This window comes from Lagenorhynchus albirostris, chromosome 9 (assembly GCF_949774975.1).
Source record: "Lagenorhynchus albirostris chromosome 9, mLagAlb1.1, whole genome shotgun sequence".
NCBI classification, from domain to species: Eukaryota; Metazoa; Chordata; class Mammalia; order Artiodactyla; family Delphinidae; genus Lagenorhynchus; species Lagenorhynchus albirostris.
The window spans coordinates 106,875,140-106,899,705 of NC_083103.1; the positions used below are offsets into that span (position 1 = coordinate 106,875,140).

Genomic DNA, 24,566 nt, shown 5'->3' on the forward strand with positions numbered 1-24,566 from the left:
TGAAGTCTGTATAATTCTTATCCTTGCTCCTCTCTCCCAACTCACCCCAGCTTCTTTCAACGATCTTTGCCTTTGGCTTTCCTCATTTGAATATCACATGCCTAGGTGTAGTCGTTTGGGTATTTATCCTTCTTGGGAATCTGTGAGCCTTCTGGATCTGTGGTTTGGTGCCTGACAATTTTGAGACTTTCTGTCATTACTGTTTCAATTGCTTTTTTTCTTCCTTTCTCTCTTTTCCTTCTGGTAATTCCCACTATATGTGCATTATACCTTTTATAATTTTCCCATAGTTCTTGAATATTCTGTTCTTTTCTTTTCACAGCCTTTTTTCTCTTTGTCTTTTCAGTTTGGGAAGTTTGCATTGACATGTCATCAAGCTCACTGATTCTTTTCTCAGTGGTGTCCAGTCTACTAATGAACACATCAAAGTCATTCTTCATTTCTGTAACAATTTTCGTAGCATTTCTTTTTGTATTTTCTCTTAGAAATTCCATTTCTACGTTTACATTACCATCTGTTCTGGCATGTTGTCCCTTTTATCCATTAAAGCTCTTAGCATATGAATCACAGTTATTTTAAATTTCTGGTCTGATAATTCCAGATTCCTGCCATATCTGAGTCTGATTCTGATTCTCAGTTTCTCTTCAAACTGCGTTTCATGCCTTTCAGCTAAAGGAGGCTGCAGCTGGGCATTTCACTTGCCCCAGCAGTTCAGGCTCCAGCAAAATCCACCGTGGTTTGACTTTGGTAAAATACTTTCCTTGAGGGCAGCCTTCTGTTAAACAGAGGAGAATGCTCTGGTATATCTCAGAATGGTTACCTCCTGCTGCCAGTTCTCGTATTTTCACCCTGAGAATCTGCTAGGGCTCCTGGACGAGAAACACAGAAGCGTGAGCCCCCCAACCCCCAAGGCTCGGCCATCCGGACTTATTTATCAAGTTAGTCCACACTCAATCTCTAGGGATCAATTTCCCTTTAAATGTTGCCAGCAGAGTCTGATGATGGCTGTGGTTTCTGCTCACAATAAACTGTGATTCTTTGTATTTCACCTGCCTCCAGTTTTCAGGCTGGTGGTTTAGCTTGTGGTCTCAATTCTCTGACGGATGGAAGAAGCACTGTTGATTTTCAGTTTGCTCAGCTTTTCTTCTGGGAGGAGACTGATATCCCAAGCTCCTTATGTGCTGGACCAGAAACCTGAATCTTCGTCCATGACTCTCTTGTCCTTTACCACCACTCTCTTGCTTTCTCTGCTGCAGCCCCTCCTTACTGTTCTTGGGCACATGCTTGCCCTCTGCCCTCACTGTTCCCTTTCCCTGGAACTCTTCCCCCAGACATTTGCCTGGATCACTCCACTCTGTAATCAGTTTTCTGCTCAAATGCCACTTCATCATATAAGCAGTTCTCAACCACAGTAAGGAGAAACAGAGCCACCTGTCTGTCTTGATTCATTTATTTACTTCATCATTCTTCAAAGCACATATCATGATATAACATTACATCCTATCTTAACATGCTTATCATGTTTGATATTTGTCTTTCTGCCTTGAAATGTAAGCTCTACGATGTCGGAGGCTTGGTCTCTTTTGCTCACCACTGTAAACCTGCTTCTATATCACTCCCGGGAAAATAGCACATGGCATATAGTGTCCAACAAACAATTGTTGAATAAATGGATGGATAAACACATCAATCAGCCATGGTCTGGGGGAAGATATATAACTGGCTAATGTAAAAAAATTAAAAAAATTAAAAAATTAAAAGATGCTGAATGTTAATCCCCACAGAAATGCAAATGAAAATTTCACAATGATACACTACTTCATATACACACTAAAATGGCAAAAAACAGAAACAAAAACAAAACAAAAAAACTAAAAAGACCTACAATGACAAGTGCTGGGACTGTGGAGCAGCTGGAGCTCTGAGACGTCATTGGTGGATGTAAATTGGTATAATAGTGCTGGAAAATGGTCTGGCTGTTTCATTAAAGTTAAACCTACACATATCTTGTCACTCAATAGTTCTATTCCTAGGTATTTCCTAAAAAAATGAAAATACATTTCCTTATCAAGACTTATACTCAAATATTCATTAAACGAGAAACTATCTTAATATCCATCAACAAATAAATGGGAAAAGAAACTGTGGTATATCCATAAAATGGAATACTACAGAGCAATCAAAAGGAATGAACTACAAGAAATGACCTGCATGTATCTCAAATACATTATCCTGAAGAAAAAAAAGTCATATATAAAGAATTACTCTGCAATAAGGTATTATTCCATTTATATGAAATTATAGAACAAACAACATTAATCTATGGTGTCAGAAAGGAGACAGATGTCTGCCTAGGGCTGGAGGCTTGACTTCAAGAGGGCACAGCAGAAATGTCAGCAAGATGACAGCCTAGGAAGCTCAAAGCCTTTGTTTACCCATAGAAACACTTAACAAACAACTAGAAACTGAAAATAATAACTTTACAGGGGCTCTGTAAATCAATCAAAGATTACAGAACCTGAACAAATGCCCAATCCAAAAAAAGAAAAACGCATCATTTAAAATGACAATAAATTTCATGGTATTTTTACTCCACCCACCTGCAGTGCAGTGCAGTTTGGGGCAGCAGTAGCCTCGACCTCTAACGAAACCAGACACAAAATCAACAGAAGGAAGAAAATTACAAAGATTAGAGCAGAGATCAATGATATTGAAAATAGAAAAAAATAAAATCAACAAAACCAAAAGTAAGTGTTTAGAACAAATTAATAAAATTAACAAACCTTTAGCTAGGTTTACTAAGAAAAAAAGAAAAAGAAAAAAGAAAGAAGACTCAAAATAAAAATGAAAGAAGGGACACTATAGAAACTGAAAAGATTATAAGAGAGTACTATGAACAATAGTATGTAAGTAAATTGGATAATCAAGGTAAAAGAGATAAATTCCTAGAAAAACACAACCTATTTAAACTAAATCATGAAGAAACAGCAAATCTGAAAGTGATAGATAACTAGTAAGGAGATTGATTCAGTAATCAAAAACCTTCCAACAATGAAAAGCCAAATGAGCAGCTGGCTTCACTAGTGAATTCTACCAAGCATTTAAAGAATTAACAACAGTCATCCTCAAACCCTTTCAAAAAAATTGAAGAGCTGGGAACACTTCTAAATTCATCCTATGAAGCCAGCATTATCCTAATACCAAAGCCAGAGAAAGACACCACAAGAAAAGGAAACTACACACAATATCCTTTAGGACCATTGATGCAACAACCCTCAAGGATATACAGTTGACTCTTGAACAACAGGGGGTTAAGGGTGCTGACCCTCTGTGAAGCTGAAAATCTGCATATAATTTATAGTCAGCCCTCCACATGTAAGGTTTGATTCCTCTGTACCTGTGGTTTGCATCTGTGGATTCAACCACCCACAAAAAATCATGTCGTAACTGTAGCATTTACTATTGAAAATAAATCTACATATGAGTAGACTTGTGCAGTTCAAACCGGTGTTGTTTAAGGGTCAATTGTACTAACGAACTGAATTCAACACGATATTAAAAGATTATATAGCATAAACAAGTGGAATGTATTACTGGAATACAAGGATGGTTGAATACATAAAAATCTATCAATGAATATACCATATTAGCAGGATGAATTTTTTTTTAATTAGTTAATTGATGGAGAAAAAGCTTTTGACAAAATTCAACACCCTTTTGTGATAAAAACTCAATAAACTAGGAATAGAAACAAACTACATCAATGTGATAAAGGCCATATATGAAATACCCATATCTAATATCATACTCAGTGTTGAAAAACTAAATATTTCATTCTAATGTCAGGAACAAGGCAAGGATGCCTGCTTTCATCACTTCTATTTATACAGTACTAGAAGTCCTAGCCAGGGTAATTAGGCAAAAAAAAAAATCTAAAAGGTATCCAAATTGGAAAGAAGTAAAAGAAAATTGGAAGAAGTAAAATCATCTCTGTTTGCATATGACATAATCTTAAATTCAAGAACTCCTAAAGTTTCCACAAGAAATTGTTAGAACTAATAAATGAATTCAGCAAAATTATAGAATAAAAAAATCAATACATAAAAATCAGTTGTATTTCTATGCACTAGCAATGAACAGTCCAAAAAGGAAATTGAGAGGCAATTCAATTTATAATAACATTAAAAATACTAGGAGTAAACTTAAACAAGGTGAAAGACTTGTACACTGGAAACTACAAAATGTTTCTGAAAGAAATTAAAGACAAAAATTAATGGAAAGACATCCCATGTTGATGGATTGAAAGGCTTAATATTATTAAGCTGTCAATATTACTTTAAGCTATCTACACCTTCAGTGCAACCCTTATTAACACTCCAGTGATTTTTTTTTTGCAGAAATAGAAAACTTCATCCTAAAATGCATATGAAATCTCAAGGGATCCCAAATAGCTAAAACAATCTTGAAAAATAAAGTAAAAAGTCTCACACTCCTGATTTCAAAGCCTGCTATAAAGCTGCAGTAATCAAAACAGTATGGTTCTGGCATAAAGACAGACATAGACCAATGGAATAGAATAGAGATCACAGAAATCAACCAGGTATATATGTTCAAATGAATTTCAAAACGAGTGAGAAGCCCAATGAGGAAAAGATAATCTTTTCAACAAACGGTGCTGGGAAAACTGCATATCCACATGCAATAAAATTAACTTGGACTCTTTCCTTACACCATATACAAAAACTAACTCAAAAAGGAACAAAGACCTAAACATAAGGGTTAAAACATAAAACTCTTCAAAGAAAAAATAGGGAAGAAGCTTCATGACATTGGATTTGGCAGTGATTTCTTGGATAGGACACCAAAAGCATAAACAACAAAAGAAAAAACTGATAAAATGGACTACCTCACAATTAAAAATGTGTGTGCCTCAAAAGACATTATCACCAGAGTGAAAAGGCAATCCACAGATAGAACACATGCGCAAATCATATCTAATAAAATATTAATATTCAGAATATATCAAGAATTCTTATAACTCAACAACAACACAAAAGACTAACAGCCTGATTAAATATGGACAATCAATTGAATAGACATTTCTCTAAAGAACATACATAAACAGGCATTAAAGCACATCACTAATCATTAGGAAAATGCAAATCAAAACCACAATGAGATAAAACACTTCACATCCATTAATATGGCTATTATAAAAAAATTTGAAAATAACAAGCGTTGGCAAGGATGTAGAGAAATTGGAACCCTTATGCATTGCTGAAGGGGATGTAAAATGGTGCAGCCACTATGGAAAATGGTATGGTGGTTCCTCAAAATTATACAGAATTACCACATGATCCATTTCTAGGTATACAAAATCCCATTTCTGGGAATATACCAAAAGAATTGAAAGCAGGTACTTGAACAGATATTTGTACATCCATGTTCATAGCAGTGTTATTCATAGTAGCAACCCAAGTGTCCATTGACAAATAAATGAATAAATGGTGGTATAAGCTTACAGTGGAATATGTTTCAGCCTTAAGAAGGAAGGAAATCCTGATACATGCTACACTGATGAACCTTGAAGTCATTAAGCTAAGTGAAATAGGGTAGCCATAAAAGGACAAATACTGTATGATCTCACGTTTATGAGGTCTCTAGTGCATTCAAATTCATAGAGACAGAAAGTAGAATGGTGGTTGCCAGAGGCAATGGGGAGGGGAAGGATGGGGTGTTAGTGTTTAATGGGAACAGAGTTTCAGTTTAGAAAAAATGATAAAGGGTCTGGAGACGGACGGCTGCTGCACATAACGTGAACGTATTTAATGGCACAGAACTGTATACTTAAAAGTGGTGAAAATGGTAAATTTCATGTCATGCACATTTGACCACAAAAAAAGAAAGGGCATAGAGGAACTCTTTGAGGGTGATAAAAAATATTCTATACCTTTCAGAGCGGTGGTTACATGGTTGAATGTGAATGCCCCAGTCTAAGAGCACACAGAATATAGTGCATTCTATGTAAATGCCCTCCTCCTCTCCTCCCTCTTCTCCCTCTCTCTCCTTTCTCCCCCACTTCCTGATCTATGGGCCCTTTATTCTGCTAATATATTCACTAGATGTGACTGTTTAAAGAGGAGACTCTGGTATTAATTCAACTTTATAATTTCTGCGCCACTTAGAACAGGGCTTGGCATAGAGAAGTCAATAAAAGCTGGTTGTTCAAATTGTGAATTCAGTAACTTACATTTTTTAAAACATTAATGCTACTGTTTATCATGAACTTGCTACATCGGACTTTAAGCTCTTACAGACTTGATGCCATGTATTCCTCCCCAACAACCCAGCGAAGTGAGCGTATAGCGACCCAACCCTTTCTTTCTAAATCAGGAAATTGAGGCTTAGAGAAACTTGCTCACTTGTCTGACCACGTTCAGCCAGTAAGTACCAGAGCTGGGATTTGAACAGTCTTCTTGACTGCAAAGTCTGTGTCTCAATCCCTTGACGGGGGTTATACTTTATCTTACATTTCACTAAGCATCCATTGAAGAGCCAATTGTAAACTAAGCATGTAATCAAGAGGCTCCTGTAAACTGTTCCCACCGCACAGGTACAGCATGATACACGCCCCCAAGATGTACTCAACGACCTCACAGTGAGGGCTCATCACAGAAACCACCGCATTTCACATGGCCAAGGAAACGAGTCCACAAATCCCTTCATCCTGAGATGCCCTCTGCAATTTTAGAAGACTGCTCTCATTGATTTGTTTCCATTCCCTAGAGTTTGCAGATGTACTTGCAGAATATGCCATCCCCTATTTTGTAACCTTAATAAAAAGGGAGGAGGCTGGTATACCTCCCTTGGCACTGCTCAGCATCTCCTGACAGTGGCTTTAAGAATAGTGTGAAATTCACAAATACTGCAATTATAATAAGCGGGAGGAGACAGGACAAGTTAAATACTAACTATCTAGGGAGAGATCATTATCTCAACTAGGACTCAAATGCCAGAATCTCTGGCTGTAATGTCAGTGACTTCCCAACTGCTTAAAAATGGGTGAGAATATCTTCATTAGAAAAAGCAGGGGTGTGTGTGCGTGTGCATGTGTGTGCTTATGTGTGTGAGAGAGAAAGAGGGGGACACACAGAGAGACAGAGATAAAGGACACACATCTATCTCTTCAACAAATTTGGAGCGCCCACCACGTGTTAGGTGTTGTACTGGACGCTGGGACACAAAGATGGAGAGAAGGCATTAATGCATTTAACAAAAGGCATGGAAGGAGTGCAAACAACAGCAGGGAGAGGGGTATTTTTAGGGATGGCCCAGAAAGCACAGGACAGCACAAATATGAATCCCATTATTCCCTCCTCCTACACAGGTGCCTCACGGTCACGTATGTGAACGTGAGCATGGCCTCTCCAATAACACACCTGACACATTTCCTTGTGAAACACATGCTGGCTTTTTTTTTTTTTTAATCCATCATGGTGAGTTCCAAACAGCAAGTAAGAATCCCTATGTTGTGATGGCTTCAGTTGTGATCAAGCCCAGTCAAGGTGGACGATATCTGACTGGGCAGCCCAGATACCTAATGACGAAGAATAAATGGTTTAATGGCAGAGGAGCAAGTGTGACTTGGATGAGCCCTCAGCTGCTGCCTGCACATGAGGCGGTCTCCTAAAGGGACATTCCGGTGGGCAGGCAAAGAGTGAGCTCTGGAAAGTCCATGAACCCGGAGGTCGAGAGGAGTGGCGTAAAGGGTGGAGCTGGGCTCTTGGAGAAGAGGTTCTTACAGAACAAGGTGGGACTCCGGATCACCCAGGTCCAACACAGAGGGGCAGGACAGGGACTAGGGTTCAGTGACAAGAAGGGGGGTCTCCGGCTGCAGGGAAGGTGGGAACCAAGGGTCAGAAAGAGCCTAGTTCCAGCAGCAAGACAGAACCTGAGCCCCAGACTGCTTGACTTAGGGTGGGTGCTGCAAGCCTGTGCGTGTGCGGTCCCGTGATCCAGACAGTCAGGGTGGAGAAGACATCTGCACAGCAGAGCCTGGCGGGTGGGACACGGTCACTTCCTTCCCCCTCTCCTTCCTCTACCTTGGAGTCAGGGACGCCACCTTAGGCTACTTTGTCCTCACCTGTGCAGAGCCTTTGTCTTCCTTCAACTCTTCCTGATGCCTTGGGAAAGTCTCTCTCCTCTTTGCTTTCAGTTTTTGTCTTTCGTTTCCTTAATCTGTCTTCCTTGCTTATTAATACTTATGAAACTATCCCGAATCATTAGCAAGGAGGCAAATGCACACTTGAATCAAATAAAAGGGAAGCCCTGCATCTTAAAATTAAACTTGGCAACAACAGAAACAATAAACTCTAAAACTTTTGAAAGTACTCAGAAATGTCTTTGGGAAAATGTTTCCATATTATCTTCCTGTAATTATGCCTACTTTTCTTTAGCACCGGAATTTGCGATAAATAGAAAATTATAGTATTCGTTTTTTTCCCTCTTTTGCGTAATTACTTCTTCTACAACAACATTGTTTTCTATTATTCTTCATTGCCGGTCTATAGCATTTTGGGTAATTATGAGTTAAATTATCTTCTGTAGGCTAGCCAGAAAACGTAACAACCACTTAAAACATGCTGTATTTCTATTATGCAATGGAAACTTGATTAATCGAGATGCCATAAATCTTCAGACCCAGCGGAAATGTTTAATATTCAAAACTAAGTTTTAAACATTGTATTGATCAGCACTCTTACGGAAGCCAGGTCAAGTCCTTCAGCATATCTTTGATTTAAGCAAAATGTACCATCTCCAGGGAAGAGGAAGCCACAAGGGGTCAGGCAGCTTCCTGTAGAGTAGGAGGCAACCGCAAGGTAAGCAAGAGGGTCTGTGCCCGCCGTTGCCACAAGCTTGACAGTTTAAACTAAAACATAAGCATAAAGATGGGGAGAGGGGATTACGGAACGACTTGGATTTTAGGATTTAAGAACACACGGCTTCTCATCTTTCCATCCTTCCGTGCGGATCACTTGATGCCTTACGGCTCTCGGAGAAACGTTTTGGCGCTGGTGTCCTTGTCATCATCTACCTGCTGGCTTTGTCTTGTCTGCAGGGTCCTTGGAGATACTGCACTGCTGTGAGAGGTCACGCACACACCCGGAGGGCGCAGCATTTAGGACAGGGTCAAAGCTAGGGGCATTGTGATCTTCCGACAGCGCACACGGTGGGCGGGACCCTCCTGAGGCTTCACTTTGTTCGAGGTTCGCAGGTGCATGATTTCTGGCCCCAAGAGACAGAGCAGCATTTGCTGGCGTGCAAGTGGGGGGAGTGAAGCACTGCTCAGGGCAGGACAGCAGACAGCTACAGCCCTCAACCCACTGCGGATTTCCTGACCTTTGCTCAAATACAGGTCCCAGGAACAGAGAGGGGGCGTTTGTTTTTTCTGCTTGCAGCTCATGGAAACTTTCTCTGTACTCTCTGTCTGGGAGGGGGTACTAGAAAAGTCGGAAGAAGAAAAACAGGCATTCTAAGGACAAATGCAGACTCTGACACATAATAACCACGTGATCAAAAGGCAAGCGTCTTAACTTTCTAAACCGCAGTCTCCTAGTCTATTAGCTGGGGATCACATGGGAACAAAATTCGCCACCCCACAATGTTTCTGGCATGTGGATTATGTCAAGCTGAAAACAGTCAAGGCCCAAAAGACTCAGGAAGAAACTCTGCCATTCTGCCAAACTGCCTGAAGAATCTACAGATAGAGGGCCTGTTACAGGAATAGAGCATCACAAGAGATGTCTGCCAGGTGTGGTGGGGAAACTCCCAGAGATCAGAGCCCATTCTGTGTCCATCTCTGCCTGGCCCAGCAAACATTTGTTTACCAAACATTTGCTTTGCCATCTCCATGTGAATTGCATTCCTCCACTTAGAAGTCCCAAACCTCTACCCCCAACACCCTCTTTTCTCTTCAGCTGAAGATGGTATTTAGGGTGAGGGTTTTGGCCATTTTGTTGAGTTATTCAGTTCTCCTGGGTCTCTTCCATATATACAAGTTATTAAACTTTTGTTTGATTTCATCCTGTTCATCTGTCTCAGTTAAATTTAATTCTTAGACCAGCCAGAAGACCCTGGAAGGGTAGAAGAAAATGCCTTCCTCCCTGACAGGACCATAATATTCTGAAAATTACATGAAACAATAAGTAACTGTCCTGGAACCTGACACACAGTCAATCACGGATAATAGAGTTTATGTGTTTAAACCTCTGCCCCAATCCCGCCGCCCCGCAGATTTTATCGAAGGGTCTGTGGTGTGATCCGGTAGGAAAGGTGGCACCAGGCTCAAACACCTCCTTTCTCTAACCTTCTCTACCAAGGAAATGGCACACAGACAGAGGCAGGGTAAGTGCTGAGCTGCAGGAACATCACAACTTCAGTTTTCACATCTTAAAAAAGATGCACCAGGTGGTACCAGAAGTTCCAGGAAGGTGTCATTGCTGGGGGTGGGGAGGGACTTAGCGGGCAGCCTCCCCCCACAGCCATGCCACCTTCCTCCCCAACTCATCTGGACCCAACATCAGCAAAAGCATCTTCCTGCAGGGAAAATAATAAATAAATGAATGAACCCGAAATAGTCTGGGGCTGTCTTGAGCAGACTGAAAAAAAAAGAAAATTCAAGAAAGGTTAACACTTAGTTCCTAACTTAACGGGCAACGCACATTTCTGCCAGCCCTAAGCGTGTCACTCCATAATTCCCTCTTCTTACCTCAGGACTGTGAAGATGCTTCCCATTAATAACAACGTTAAAAGTCCTCCCTTGGGAAGGTCAGGTGGGACCTAGGTGGCCCCTCCTGTCCACTGCATCTCACCACTGGACCCCATCAGGTCTGGGACACACGCTGCTCAGTCCTGCTCATTCCAATCCCCCCCCCACACACACACCGCCAGAGGCAGCTTCACAGCGAGCACAGTAGGAAGACCAAGGGCACGGTCCCTTTTTAGAATGACAGGACTAAACTGAACCCAAGGGCCAAATTTGCTTAAAGGCCAAAAAATGAACAAAAGGGCTTACATAAGGGCTGTTAAGTTGCCTAGAGCAGGAGTCCGCAACCTCCAGACCACAGACAGGTACGGGTCCATGGCCCGTTAGGAACCGGGCCGCATGGCAGGAGGTGAGCGGCAGGCGAGCGAGGGAAGCTTCATCTGTATTCACAGCCGCTCCCCATCGCTTGCATTACCGCCTGAGCTCCGCCTCCTGTCAGCAGTATGTATATGGCGAGTTGTATAATTATTTCATTATATATTACAATGTAATAATAATAGAAATAAAGTGCACAATAAATGTAATGAGCTTGAATCATCCCGAAAACATCCCCCCCCCCAGTCTGTGGAATAATTGTCTTCCATGAAACTGGTCCCTGGTGCCAAAAAGGCTGGGGACCGCTGGTCTAGAGCAATGCAGAAAGTCAATGAGCATGTATCCTGACTGCTTTAAAACTCCTCCTCCCATCCCTGGCTCCGGCACGTGGCGGGTGGCATGTGTGCCGGGGAGGCAAACACATTCCTACCAATCAGTGACTTGACAGTGTCAGTCGAGCCAGTCAGGCCTGCTGACCCCCGCCGTTCCCAATCCAGGACACGCCAACTTCCCGGTCTGCCCCACTCGTTCCTTGCTCTGTGTCTCCTCTCGTCTACAGGAGGCAGGTCTCTGCAGGAACACCCTCACTTCCAAGTCCGTTACTCTGCTGCTGCTAAGAAGACTCCCTTGGCTCTGCTGCCCCACTCCTGCCGTGCCCTCAGGGACGGTGAAACCTTCTGCATAGTTTCAGATCAGATGGGGACCGCTGGTGGGCTCAACTGTTCCCCGTGACAAGTGATTTCAGCAGAATTCAAGCCCCTCAGGCCTCCAAGGGCTCTAAGCGACCACCTGCCTCAATGGCCGGCACCATATTTTGAAGAAAATGAAACCCTGTAGCTGTGAGCACTTCCTCACTGCAGAGGTAACTCCATTGTAAGAGACTGAGCCCCTTTTTGATGGATTAAGGCATTCAGCCGAGACTTGTTACCTGAGTCCTCAGTAGGCGTGATGACGTCTGTACCCACACCTAGGACGTGGCCGCTGACCCCCAGAAACTCACAGTCCAGCCACGCCCACTCGTAGGTCACAAGTCCACGGTGTGTACCCGTCAGAACAAAGATCTACAGCAGGGGTTACCGGGACTCAGATGAGGGTGAATCCTGACCAGAGCAGGAAGCGGGATGCTGAATGGAACTGGGAAAGGACTAAGAATTCTAAAGGTCCATATGGGGGCGGGGGGAGTGGGGATGAGAGAGGAAACTGGAAAGAATGGAGAGTATTACGGGTTGTCACTGGGGTTCTCTTTAGCTCCTGTAACAACCTGCACGTGTGTTTTGCTTTATAGCCAGCAGAATAATGCCATTCCACTCCATCTCCCAGATGCCACAGACGGAGCAGATACTGTTCCCAAGTGTACACAAAGGAAGTGAAGTGCTCAAAATCATGTAGCTAGTGAGGGATGGAGTAAGAATCAGACCCAGGTGAGTATTCAGGCCCCTGAGCCCGTTGTTCTTTCTCGGGCACTACGGCAGCTGTGAGTGGTAAGGTCCACGCACGCAAGTAGGGAACACGTAAGTGTGGGCAGGGCCACTGGAGACCAGCTCAGATGCTCTGGGTCAGGAAAGGACTCTGGGGCAGTGGTTCTTAGCATGAGAAATAGCGGAAGAGATCTTTAATACGTCCACACCTATGCCCAACTCCAGACATTTTGCTTTCATTGGTCTGGGATCCTGACTAGAACGTCTAAAAAGCATCTCAGGTAACTCCAGTGCAGCCTGGGTTAACAGTGCAGCTGGAGGGGCCCTGCAAGGACTTGCGCCTGGTTCGGTGTCCGTGTCTCCATCTTTCCAGGCCAAGAGCGAAGCCTTTGCACTAATGCAAGTCCGTATTCAGGTTAGGCAACTTAAACGCTGAAATGCACATGCTGTGGCCTTGTTAGGATAACCTGGCGGCTAGTCTGAATTTTCTAATTTACACTAAAAGAAAAGCTGCCGATGGTGAGTGCAAAAGACAGAAAAACACCCGGCCAATGACAGGACGCCGCCCCTGGGAGCCTGACGACCCCGGTAGCTTTGGCAACACCCTGCTGCTCAGCTTCTTTCTTGGTAGTAGTTAACCCTCAAATACTTGGTTCCAAAGGGATTAGCTCACAATTCCAAATGAAAACGCACGGGTATTTTAGAACAGAGTCCCTAAGCATAAGCCCAGATCAGCAAACCTGGATCAGCAAAACTGATTATCCTGCCATACTAAAAAAATTAAAAGCAAAAAAAAACCCACCCAGGCTGCTGGTGGAAACTTTTCCCATTTACTGGAACAATTAGAACAACAACTCTCACCTCCACGCTACTGCACCCCCCTCAGAATGCTTGTGGACACGCATGATGTGGTCCCACTGAGGAACCAAAGCCCATTTAGAAAAGATTGAGGTCCAGGAAGGAAACACATCTGGTGAGATCGTCATGTAACTGAAATAGCCTAATAGACACCAGCTGACCACACTGAACACTCCGGGCTCCTTTCCTGACGCGGGCAATGATTCAGACACAGGACTTCTAGATACTTGTCAGATCTAATCTAATGGAAAGGCACAGAACATTTTTAACCCAACAGCAGATAACTCATGAAATGATTCTGGCCAAGAGGGCCCGTTTATAATAATGAATTCAAACCCGATTCACAGGAGCTATAATTCAGACACTGTGACTATCACCTTCATTTTCCACATCATCTCTCTTCCAAGAAGGCAAACAATTCCAGAGTCACGTAATCATTTCTACTTTTCAAGTGGCCCTTGTAGTTATGAGGAAGATAACATGGCCTCATTTACATAAACTGAGTTTCATCCACATTCAGAACTTCAGCGTCGTCTCTTGCACCTCACTTCCCAGCATCCCTCAGTGCAGTCAAGGACCCAGCACCACACATCACGCCTCCGAGGAAGGAGAGCATCCTTCCCTAGGCCGGGCAACGTCTCACTGTGAATTTCAAAGGAGGACCCAGCTTCCTCCATTCTTTTGCTTCTCCTAGTCGGTCTCCGGCCTCCTACGCGACTTCATTCAAGATTTCGAAACAGGCTCGGGATACTTGGATCCAGGGCAGCCACGTTTGAAAAGACTTTCTGTGGCTGACGAGCCTGGCGATCATTCAGGTTTTTCAACGCCTTCTGAACGTTTGATGCATTCAGAACACTGAACTCCCGAACGCTGAATGCCCAAACGTGTACCTTTCGGGAGACTGAAGAGTGGCCACCGTTAAGGATTACAATTTTAGAAGCAAAAAAAGAACCCAAAATGATACATCTAACTGGGGTTGAGGTCATGGACTTCCAGAGACGGGAAGCAGCGGACGCCCCCTCTGAGTCCTGACGAACAAGGTTTTCATTGAGACGGGCACACAGCTGTGGAACCAGGAAACCAAAGGGGCAGGGAAAACAGAAGGGGAGAGATGGAGACCCCCAGAGATCTGCAGGAGCTAGTTATGTTATTTTAAGAAACACTGTGATAGTAGTGAAACCAGGACCTTAAAAAATCAGGAAATAGTAAGAATTAAGCGATGAAAGCAAAGGCAGAAAGATGAGAATGAACAGCATGGAAACATATAAAATGGAGGTATCTGATGAAAACAAAGCAAAACGTAATAAAAGAGAACATGAGAGGTAAAAGAAAGAGGATAAAGAAGGATCAAAACGGGAACAATGCACTGAATTTCTCTATTTCGGGGCAAATTATACAGAAGTTGAGAGGCAAAATCAACATAAGACGCGCTTACTTTTTTAAAAATAAAGCATGCCGTCAGGTAACAGATAACAGTTGTCCTCAAATACGTAAGGCTCTTTTTTTTCTCCACAGAGGACAAAAAAGCAACTATTCAGCTTTCCCTTTTTTATTCCCATTCCCATTATGAAGCCCAGCTGCTACACATGAGAACTGAAGACCGTGAAAACAGGCCAGCAGCTAATAAAAAAAAGGCAGCTCGAAGCTGGCCCTCTGCTGGTGGAACTATCTTATTGCATCCCGCACAGCAGAAAGCGCCAGGTTTTAAGTTTCTGGTTTAACTTTCAGAGGCAAGAAGAGGACAGAGGATTTTGGAAAGTTCAGCACTGAGGCCTTATTCAATGCTGGGCCTCTCTGTCCCTGGTAATAGTTTGGAGGATGAAGAGAGGTGCGTGGCAGCATCAAAACCCCTTCACACCTACCACCATTTCCCCACATTTCCTTAGTTAACATGCACTGTAGCCAGGCTGCTACTCCTCTCTTTGAGCACACTGGCCCTCTGCACATGTGCCGCTCAGGGCATGGACCCCCAGGATTTCTCTAAGGCAAGGAAGTAGGCATTTTACCTTCCCTCTAGTCTGGGACCGGCTGAGGGGTGCCCACATGCCCAGAGGGTTTCCCTCCTGCTGTCTAGAGAGGAGGTCTGTCTCCATCCTCTGTTCTCTCTCTCCTCCTGGGTGCCCCATGCACCAGCAGACAGACAAGGCTCTTGTCCTCAAGCTCAAAAGAAGACTCAACTGAAGACCACCTTCCAAGTGGCAAGAATCAACCCTAATGCCTGGGCTTAGCTAGGAAGCGCAGGAGGCAGGAGCCTTTCTTTCCTTCCCCAGGGAGAGGCTTGTCCAGATGGAGAGGGTTCAACCAAGGAAGTCAAGGGACGAACAGGAAGGCAGCCCCACCCTCATGCATTCGTTGGAGAAGCCAGGCTTCTTGGCTGCAGAACCCAGGGCACGACGTTTTATTTCCACCGTAACCATCAAAGTCACAGACAGGGCAAATGCATTCACCCAGTGTACACTGTGAGCAGAGTTAAGCTGGGATGTCCCTGAATCGGTCTCCGAGGGCCAGAACTGCCTCATTAAAGGGATAAAAGATGGTATGTGCTGAGCTGGTGGAAAGTGATGGCTGCATTTTTATTAAAGTCTCTGCCGCAGCAGGCCTGGTCCCCAAAGGTTCATATTCCGAGAAGCTCCACCCCTCCGCCTGGAGCATGTAAGTGATTCTCTGTAACTCATTAAGGTAAAACAAAAAGCTTTCCGTACTGTGCTTTTCACATAGGAGTGTTGTTGCATAAAAGCGACATGTTTCCTCTCCCTGGCCTGAGCCTGCAAAGATAAAACTGCCCTCATGATTTATAATTGGGGCCCCAGGAGCACCACACCGGGTTGGCGAGGATGCCTGCCTCTTAAGCAAACCCATAAAAGGCCACGCGGCCCAGCAACAGCAATTCCAGAGCCTGAAATTTCAGGTATCTCTCCGACAGAGACCAGCCAGCCCATTGGGAGGACTACCCTGCCTCATCACATACCTTCCGGACTGTAAGACAGCCACCAGGGTACCAGTGATCCTGGGCTAAAAACCCCCAGTATATTTCAATGCCAGGGCTCTCATCCCGGGGCCAAGGCAAAAGTGAGTCTAGCCACGTCATGGCCTCACAGATACATGGAGCCCCAAGCATGGACTCAGGGCTCACTCCTAAGATCCGGAACCAGAAAAGCCACAGCAAATGACAAAGCTGTCCAGGAGAATGGGTGCCAGCTGCCACAGAACGCCAAGTGGGCACCTCTTGGGCCTGCAAAAGGCCCTCTCCCACGCTCCAATCCCCCACGCAAGTCTCCGGTTCTCCCGCTCGCCCCTTCCCACGGAATCACATCAGAGGGGCTCAGGCCCCCGCCGAAGAACAGTTCCCTACCTGAGGGTGGCGCTCTCCCCCTGCCGGACCGTCACGTTGTCCATCGCTTTGGGGAAGGTGGCATCTCCGCTGCGCACGGGCACTCCTGTGGGTACAAGGAACAGCAGCCTGAGAGACACGACCACGAGGCACTTCCAGGGCAGGAACAGGTACCCACAGACCCCCATCCTCGACGGCCACAACTTCCCAGAACTCCGGCAGCCGCTCGGTCCTCGTCCCCCGCCCCGCACACCGGCGGGTCTCAGGCAGCCGCGTGGGGAGGGAGGAAAGGGCTGGAACCAGCCAGAAGCAGAGAGGGGGAAGCAGAAGCGGAGTCCAGGCTCTCCCGACTCTAATGATTCTTCCTCAAATCCTGCCTCAGCTTTCCAGCCTGGCAGAACCAGAAGCCCCCTCCTGCATCCAAAAAGAGCTTTCTCGACGCTCCCCTGGGGAGGAGGGAGGCGGCCGGGAAGGGAGAGGAAGGAGGAAGGTGCAGGGATGAAGGTCACGGATTGCTCTTTCTCTGCCTCTCTCCGAGATGCTACTTTAACATTCAGTTGGGCACGTCCTGCCGAGGTCTGGCATCAAAAGTTTATAACCCAAAGAAGCCAGGCAAGTGTCTGACATAAAGGAGATGTCATAAAAAGCTGCCGCTTCAAGGAGAGGAGAGAATGTTTTATTAGATCACACATATGTACAGTTGTATTTAGAAACCAGCCCGAGTCTCCAATCTGGAACGCAAAGGCGGTAAAAAGTTCCACCGCGGGGACCCGCGGCCGCCGCCGAGCCCGAGGATCCTCCTGTGCGGTGGGTGCCTGGCGTCCTCGCCGCAGCCCGCGCGGCGACTGGCGGCCAGCCCGGCCCGCGGAGCGCCGGCGGCGCAGGCTCGGGGCCCACGGGGAGCTGGCGGACGCCGCGCCCGCCTCTCCGGGGACGCGGCGCGGGGCGCGGGGACGCGCGGACGCCACGCTCAGCGGCCGCCCCCGGCCTCCGCGCCGCCGGCCTCCCGGGAGCAGCTCCAACACGCGCGGGCCCGGACCGCCGCGGTTGTCATGGCAGCAGCTCCATCACTGACCGCAGCTCTCCGCTAGGCCGGCGCAGAGCGAGCTGGCGGACCGCGCGGCACGCGGCGGGCGCTGGGCGCGGGCGCACACCGTAACCCCAATCGCGCCGCCCACTCGCGCCGGGAGCCGCGCGTGTCGGGCCGCCACGTCCCCCGCTCCTCTCTCCCCCGACACGGCGCCTGCCCGGGAAAGCCGCGCCCCTCTCGGCGGCTTCCCTGCGTGCGGGCGGGAGGGGAGGGCACGAGAGGGAGCTCTGGACCGCAGCAAATTGGAAACTGACTCGCACCTTCCTTCCCCGGATGCCGGATGCCAAGGCAGAAGTTGCCAAACCCCGCCCTGGAGAGCTCAACTAGGTTTCCCACGCCGGGATTCTGACCCGTGTGCGCGCCCACCGCTCGGCAGCGCCCTCTCCACGTGGCCGAGCTACAGCCCCATCCCAGGCAGAGCTCTCCTAGGCCTTGGCGAGAAGGTGGAGCGCTTTCTCTTCCGGTGACCCACCTTGGAAATACTCCTGGCCCTTGAGTTGCGCGCTCTCGCTCTCCAGCTGGCAAATCAGAATTTCTTCCTACTGCGCCACGAGCAAAATCGTCCCTGTCCTACTCCACGCTTATTACCCAAGTATCTTATTGTAAAAATGCAAAAACTGGGAAAAACACGTAGAGATCCTAAAAAATAATAAGACTGATTCTTATAAAATCCATCTGAGGCTTTATGATCACGACATAAAGTGGCACCATCGCCGTGTCCGGAGGGGATCTGGTGATAAGGCATTCTTAGAGCCCAGCCTGTCAGTTTGGAGTATGGAGGCATTTCCTTTGGTTAAGAACTGAAAATCTCAGGCTTTCCTTGGGCCCGTCAAGAGGCTTTCTTTCTGCTCCCCCTGACAAAAGCCACCCCTTATTATGTGGCTTCTGTCCTTGTATCATAATTTAATAGTTGCTACATGCATTTGCTTTACTGCATTCCTTCTCAAATCCTTTTGTAAAATTAGCCTGGGCTCTGAGCAACTGTTGCAATGAAGTGTAATTCAAAAATAAGATTTAAACTTATACCATTAATTGTGTTCGTTGCTGAAGGGCACAAAAGTGTGCTACCTGTTCTCAGTTATAAAAGCTGGGCACAAATAAATACTGTACTACTATATACTATACTATGATAAATACTGTAATATAAATAAATACCGCCCATCCCCTGCCCCCTGTAAAAAGAGAACCACATACATCTTAGGTCTAAAGTTTTTAATTAGAGCATCGTACCTCAGGAAGAAAGAGTACTTGTCACTAGTTACGCCACCTATGTTTTATAAGTTTTATAAATAGAGTGAAAGTATGTGGCCTCTCCTTCCCAGAATGCAGACATTAATAATGCAGGGACGAGCAGCACACTCTCCAGTGAGCTTCTGCCTGAGAGGGGTCATGATGCTGGGAGGAGAGGCAAGGCCTCAGAGAGCAGCCAGACAACTTATTTTGGGATCACCCACCAGTTTTCAGGACACACATCTTTCCTTAAGACCTGGGTTTTCTGTATACACATTGTACATAATCCTCTAAACTCCGAGATGCTCCTGTCCACCATCAACAGCCTGGAAGGACTTTTTTAGTGCTTTAATCTGTGCAAAGCTGAGAACTGGGGCTGGGCTTATGAATTTCTTCAACGACAGAGTCTGTCTCGTGAACACCAAGGATGGGAGCCGTGGGGATGGGTCAGGCTGCCGTACAAGCCACGCGGCTCCTGCTGCTTGGTTGCCGGGCACACGGGTGACACGGCCGACTCACGCACCTGCTGGTTCTAGGGCTTCTCAGGAGGTGCAGGTGGGCTGTGGCCAAAGGCTGAATCAGCCCATGAAGGATTACTTGAGATGCAAGGAGTTACTGGAGAAGAAAGGAAAGCAGGGAAGAACATGAGATTCCGGGTGGGAGGAGAACAGGCAGGGCAAGAAGAGAGGCAGAGATAGGATGAAGCGAGGCATTATATATTCTTAATAACATGTAACAAATCCTGCCCTTGGGAAAAGGATAAACTTTTTATTTTTGCAGGGCTGACTCCCCCCGCCCTCTAGGTATCCGGAGTCCTAGAGAATGGGGCCGTTATCTTTCTCTTCTGTAAGTCGGCTTCCTGGTTCAATATTTGTGGGTGAATACACGAACTTAAGGGCTAGGGAATCAGAGAAATAACTACAGAGGTCTGATTTTTGTGTGAATCTATGCCTGTCTACAGTTTGGTGGGGGAGATTTCATTCATCTGTAAGGCATTGCTAGGGACCAGTATATCCATTTAGAGACTGGAAGGCCAAACCAGATTGAAATGGGAAAGTTAAAAGGGGGTGAGCTTTGCAATGAACAATGAACAAGTAGTTTATAGCAGGAGGTTTCTGTGAAATTCTTGACTGAGTACTATGATAGGGAAACCCCCGGTTAAACCTCTTTTGGGTATTTGATGACACATATGAAGACAAATTAAATGAGGACGGATTAGAGCACTAAGCGTATTGCTTCTGCAGTTGGATTGTCCAATCAGATACCGACTCCTTGATCCTTCAGCTGTGTGACTGGTATCTAATAATACCCGTCTCACCTATTTCTTAGGGTTTTGGGGTTTTGTGAAACGTCCCCAAGATTATGTTGTAAGGTCTGGTAAGATGGCAGACATGGAAAAAACTGTCTTGAAAGAAGAGTTCATTCCTTGGCGTTCCCCAGAGGAGGGGGCACACCACACTATGCAGGGCCACATGAGACAGGAAGCAGAAAGGACAAGGAGAAAGCAAGGTCCAGAGAGCTGATGGTGGTTTCCAGGAGAAGGAATTGGCAAGGTGGGGAGGGCAAGCTTGAGCAGACTTAGGGTTGGAGTTTTTGAATAACTGTGGCAGGCCCAGACTCTGGATGTGGTCTCTGGTTGTCCAGTACCTGGCCCTGGGGTGACTCAGGGCAGGGGACACATTGGCTTGGCGCGTGACAATTGGGTAGAGGAAATGGTTAGGGATGTGGGCTCTTACTGTGTTGGTCTGCATATGAAGGACGTGCTGAAGGCAAGTTGTTTGCTATCTCTAGAAATTAGCTATAGCCCTGGGAGAGACAGTCTCTCCAGAATTTGCAAGCCTCCAAGATGTCAAAGCATCTTAAAATACAGAGTAGAAAACCTCAAAACTTGATTAATACAGGGTGACAATTAATGAGATAATTGCCAAAGGACTCGGCACAGTGGAAGCGCTTAGTAATCGTAAATTATGACTATACAGCAAAACCCCCACTTTCCAGTGATTACAACTTGTGACGTGTAAAAAGTTACAAATGAAAGGATGTAAATGCCCTACGTGCCAACTAAGGCTCCGATCCAGACCTACAGACGTCTAGATATTTAGGGCGATTTGTAATAGAAAATGCAAGTTGGATCCAGTGCAATGTAGTAGTTTTAGGAAACGTAAAGCAGGGAGGTTACCTGATCTGATGAGCTTTAAAACATCACTTTGTCGTGAAGAGAAGGAGTTGCAAGGGCACAGAGTGGGATGCAGGGAGAGCGTTGGGAGCAGAAGAGGGAAGAAATGATGTCGGTGACAATGGTGATGGAAACAGGGAAAGGTAAGGGGCGTATTGTGGAAGTACAGGAGTCAGGGCTTCCTGAGGGTCTGGATGCTGGGATTGAGAAAAAGAAGGGGTTGAGTTTGGGGTGGCACAATACCCTGTGATGAGGCTGAGTCCAGAAGAAATAGGTTTAGAGAGGCAGAGGTTGAAGGAGTGAGTGAAGCGCTGTAGGAGACCGTCAAGTGGAGCCGTGGGCTGGCAGCAGGAGGAAGCAGGCTGAAGCCGCAGCAGAGCACTGAAGACAGCCCTAGCAGCTCACCTAGGCTCACTGTTAAAGGGAAAAAACGGTGATAAACGTCTTTCTCTTTCTGCTCTGTGTGTGTGGCGAGGAGATGTTATCCATGGAACCCTCCCTCCAGATCTAGAGGCCCCTCTGCCTTTGTTTGTAAATTAGAAATAAACCCCATCAGTATAAACTTTAGAACCTAAGCTGTTCTGAAGTTTAGTGATTCCACTGTTTTCAGTTTGTCTCTTAATATACTTCCTCTGCTTGTCCGTATCTTAGCTTTTGACAGTAGATTCTAAAATTGTTTGGGGATGAGACTGTGAATTATATCGGTATGGTTTTTAAAAAATGCTACTCACTTACCCTTAATGAATCCAGGGGGCCCAGGTTTAAGTCCCTGTTTCTGCTGTAACTTACCAGCTATGATATAGTTCAATCAAAAGCCCTTGTTTTATTGGGTAGTGGGTCAGACCAGAACTTGGACACTGGAGTCCACCTGAATCCCACCTCTAAAACCTACTTCAGGGTGATTTTATACAATATCCTTAACTTTGATAATCCTTAGTTTCCCCATCTGTAAATAGAGGCAATGATAGTAATGAATGTGTACAGTATTTTTGAGTGTTAAATGAAATACAAGTTGTCAGCACCCTGCTGGGCCCTCCGTAAGGACCCAATAAATGTTTTCTGATTACCTAGAGGAAGAGACCTAATTCCCCCCACCATCATAGGTTTTTTTCTCTGAAGTGGCTCTGGGAGCAGATAAGCTGTACAGAGCAGGGCAGGCAAATTTCCAAGTTGTCCAGAGGTTTTCTGTGTGTGTGTGTGTGTGTGTGTGTGTGTGTGCGCGCGCGTGCAATATGGGAAACTGAACAGGTCTCTCTCTAATTTTAAAGAGCCAATTTTAGAACCAGAGTCACCTAAGGATCAAAGTGGTTCTTAAAATGGTTTCCTTGTACCATGGAGAGGCTGCCTAGATGAGGTTGGCTATGGGAACTCTGGATCCAACAGAAATATCTGAATTTATCTAATGAAATTTATATCCAGTTGTAAAAGCAATTTCAAACTGTGTGTTATTTATAAATAAGGAAAACTTACAGCTTGTGTTTATCTGAGAGAAGATTGTACCCAGCTGCTCTGTGTGTGCATTAGAAAGAAATAAAATAAGAAGTCTGTGCATGATGCATATTTATATTCCAGAAACCGACCTAAATCAGGAGGACCCAGTGGGGCGGGACGATTGAGTAGGCATCGTGGTTTAGCTGGGGGATATTGTCTGTCTTGGGCCCTCAGGACATGCAGGTATTACCAGCTAGAGATGTTTGCTAGTGAATAGAGAGGTAAGAATTCAAAATGAACTGAACCAAAAGCCTTCAGTTTTTAGGCTCAAGGAAGTTCCAAGACATGGAAACACATACCAGAATGTAATACTTGAGATGAGACACAAGTTCTGTTCAAAATAAAACTCAAAGCCATCCCTGTATAATAACTGCCTACAAGATCAGTGCTAAAAAGGAATGAGAGACTTCATTTCTCTTTGTCTTTCTGCACTCTTGATAACCGAGCCAAATATATATGTTTTTTTTAAAATTGAGGTATAATCGACATATAAAGCTATGTTAGTTTCAGGTGTACACATAATGATTTGATATTTGTATATATTGCAAAATGATCACCACAGTAAGTCTGGTTAACATCTGTCCCTACATAGTTACCATGTTTTTTCTTATGATGAGGACTTTTGAGGCAAATAGATGTTCAGTGGTTTTCCTAGTCCACTGCTGACCTGAGGCCAGACTTCAGGTCAGTGGAATCTTGCTCTGCCCACCCCTTCCATCATTGACCAAATCACACCCTCTCTGTCAGGCCCCATGTGCTCGGGCCAGTGAGAAGCACCGATAGGGGGCAGCAATTAAAATCCATGCTTTGCATCTCAGCCCTGCCTCTTGTAACTCTGTGATCTGGGGCACATTTCTTATCTTCTCTGAGTCTGTATGTTCTCATCTGTAAACAGGGTTAACAGGGGCATCTTGGCAAGTCTGCCCTGAGAATTAAGACAGCTCACGCCTCTTGCCATGCCTGGCACAGTGACCGCTATCAATGAGTATAAAATTCCTCTTCTCTGCTCTATTCCAAAATAACTGAAATTGACCAAAACAAACAAAACTGCATTAGAAAGGAAACAAAACATAAGGCACACAAGATTCGCTTTGTAAAAAAATACAGAGGAGATATTCCCCAAGACCAAAGAAGTGATCCACCGATGGCCATACGACCCAGTTGCTGTAACATCAGCCTCCTTACCCCACACCCTGCCCTTCAAAGCGTCGTGCACGTGCCTGCATGTAACTGTCTCTCTCGCGTTAGTATTGCAGGGTCCCTGAGAGCAGGTACTTCTTCTGCTCATCCCTGATTCCTCTGCCATGGTCTAGAGCCTGGCATGGAGTAAATACCAGAAAATATTTGCTGCACGAGAGAACTGATGTCCACTCTCCATGGTCTGTAGAATGTCAGTTAAGCCGGCAGCCGAGAATGTGCTTCTTCCCATTCTCATTTCCTCCCTGGCCCCCAAACTCCTCAATGGTGGAACATCATGAGGCACCAACATCAACTGCACTGAACATCTCCTTCTAGAAAACCTGGAGACTCCTGCAAAGAGGCCAGTTTCCACAAACCATACAATAAAATCCGCCTCATTGCTTTATAGCCACACCACATATAGTTCTATAAATCAAATGACAAAAAAACCTTTATATTGAAACCTACAAGCCATAAAATGTGTTTTCTTAAATGCTCGGTAGGAGTTATTACAGTCTACCCCTCCAGAGTCTCATTACAGCTTCCATTATGACAGGCGGAAAGTGGATCATTCCACCCGAGAACCAGGGTGTGGAGGAGAGAATGCCCGTCAGGAGCCAACCTGCCTGGCTCTAAATCTGGACTTGCCACCC

The 24,566-nt window shown here is 45.4% G+C and overlaps 1 protein-coding gene across 2 annotated transcripts in view; it reads right to left on the bottom strand.

Moving 5' to 3' along the window:
* Positions 1–16,935, bottom strand: part of OPCML (opioid binding protein/cell adhesion molecule like) — a 500,180-nt gene extending 483,245 nt beyond the window's left edge. For both annotated transcript variants that reach the window (XM_060158022.1, XM_060158021.1), the window contains exon 1: positions 16,769–16,935. In XM_060158022.1, the coding sequence (XP_060014005.1) occupies positions 16,769–16,935 (167 nt within the window). The remainder of the gene's footprint in view (positions 1–16,768) is intronic.
* Positions 16,936–24,566: the final 7,631 nt, after the last annotated feature.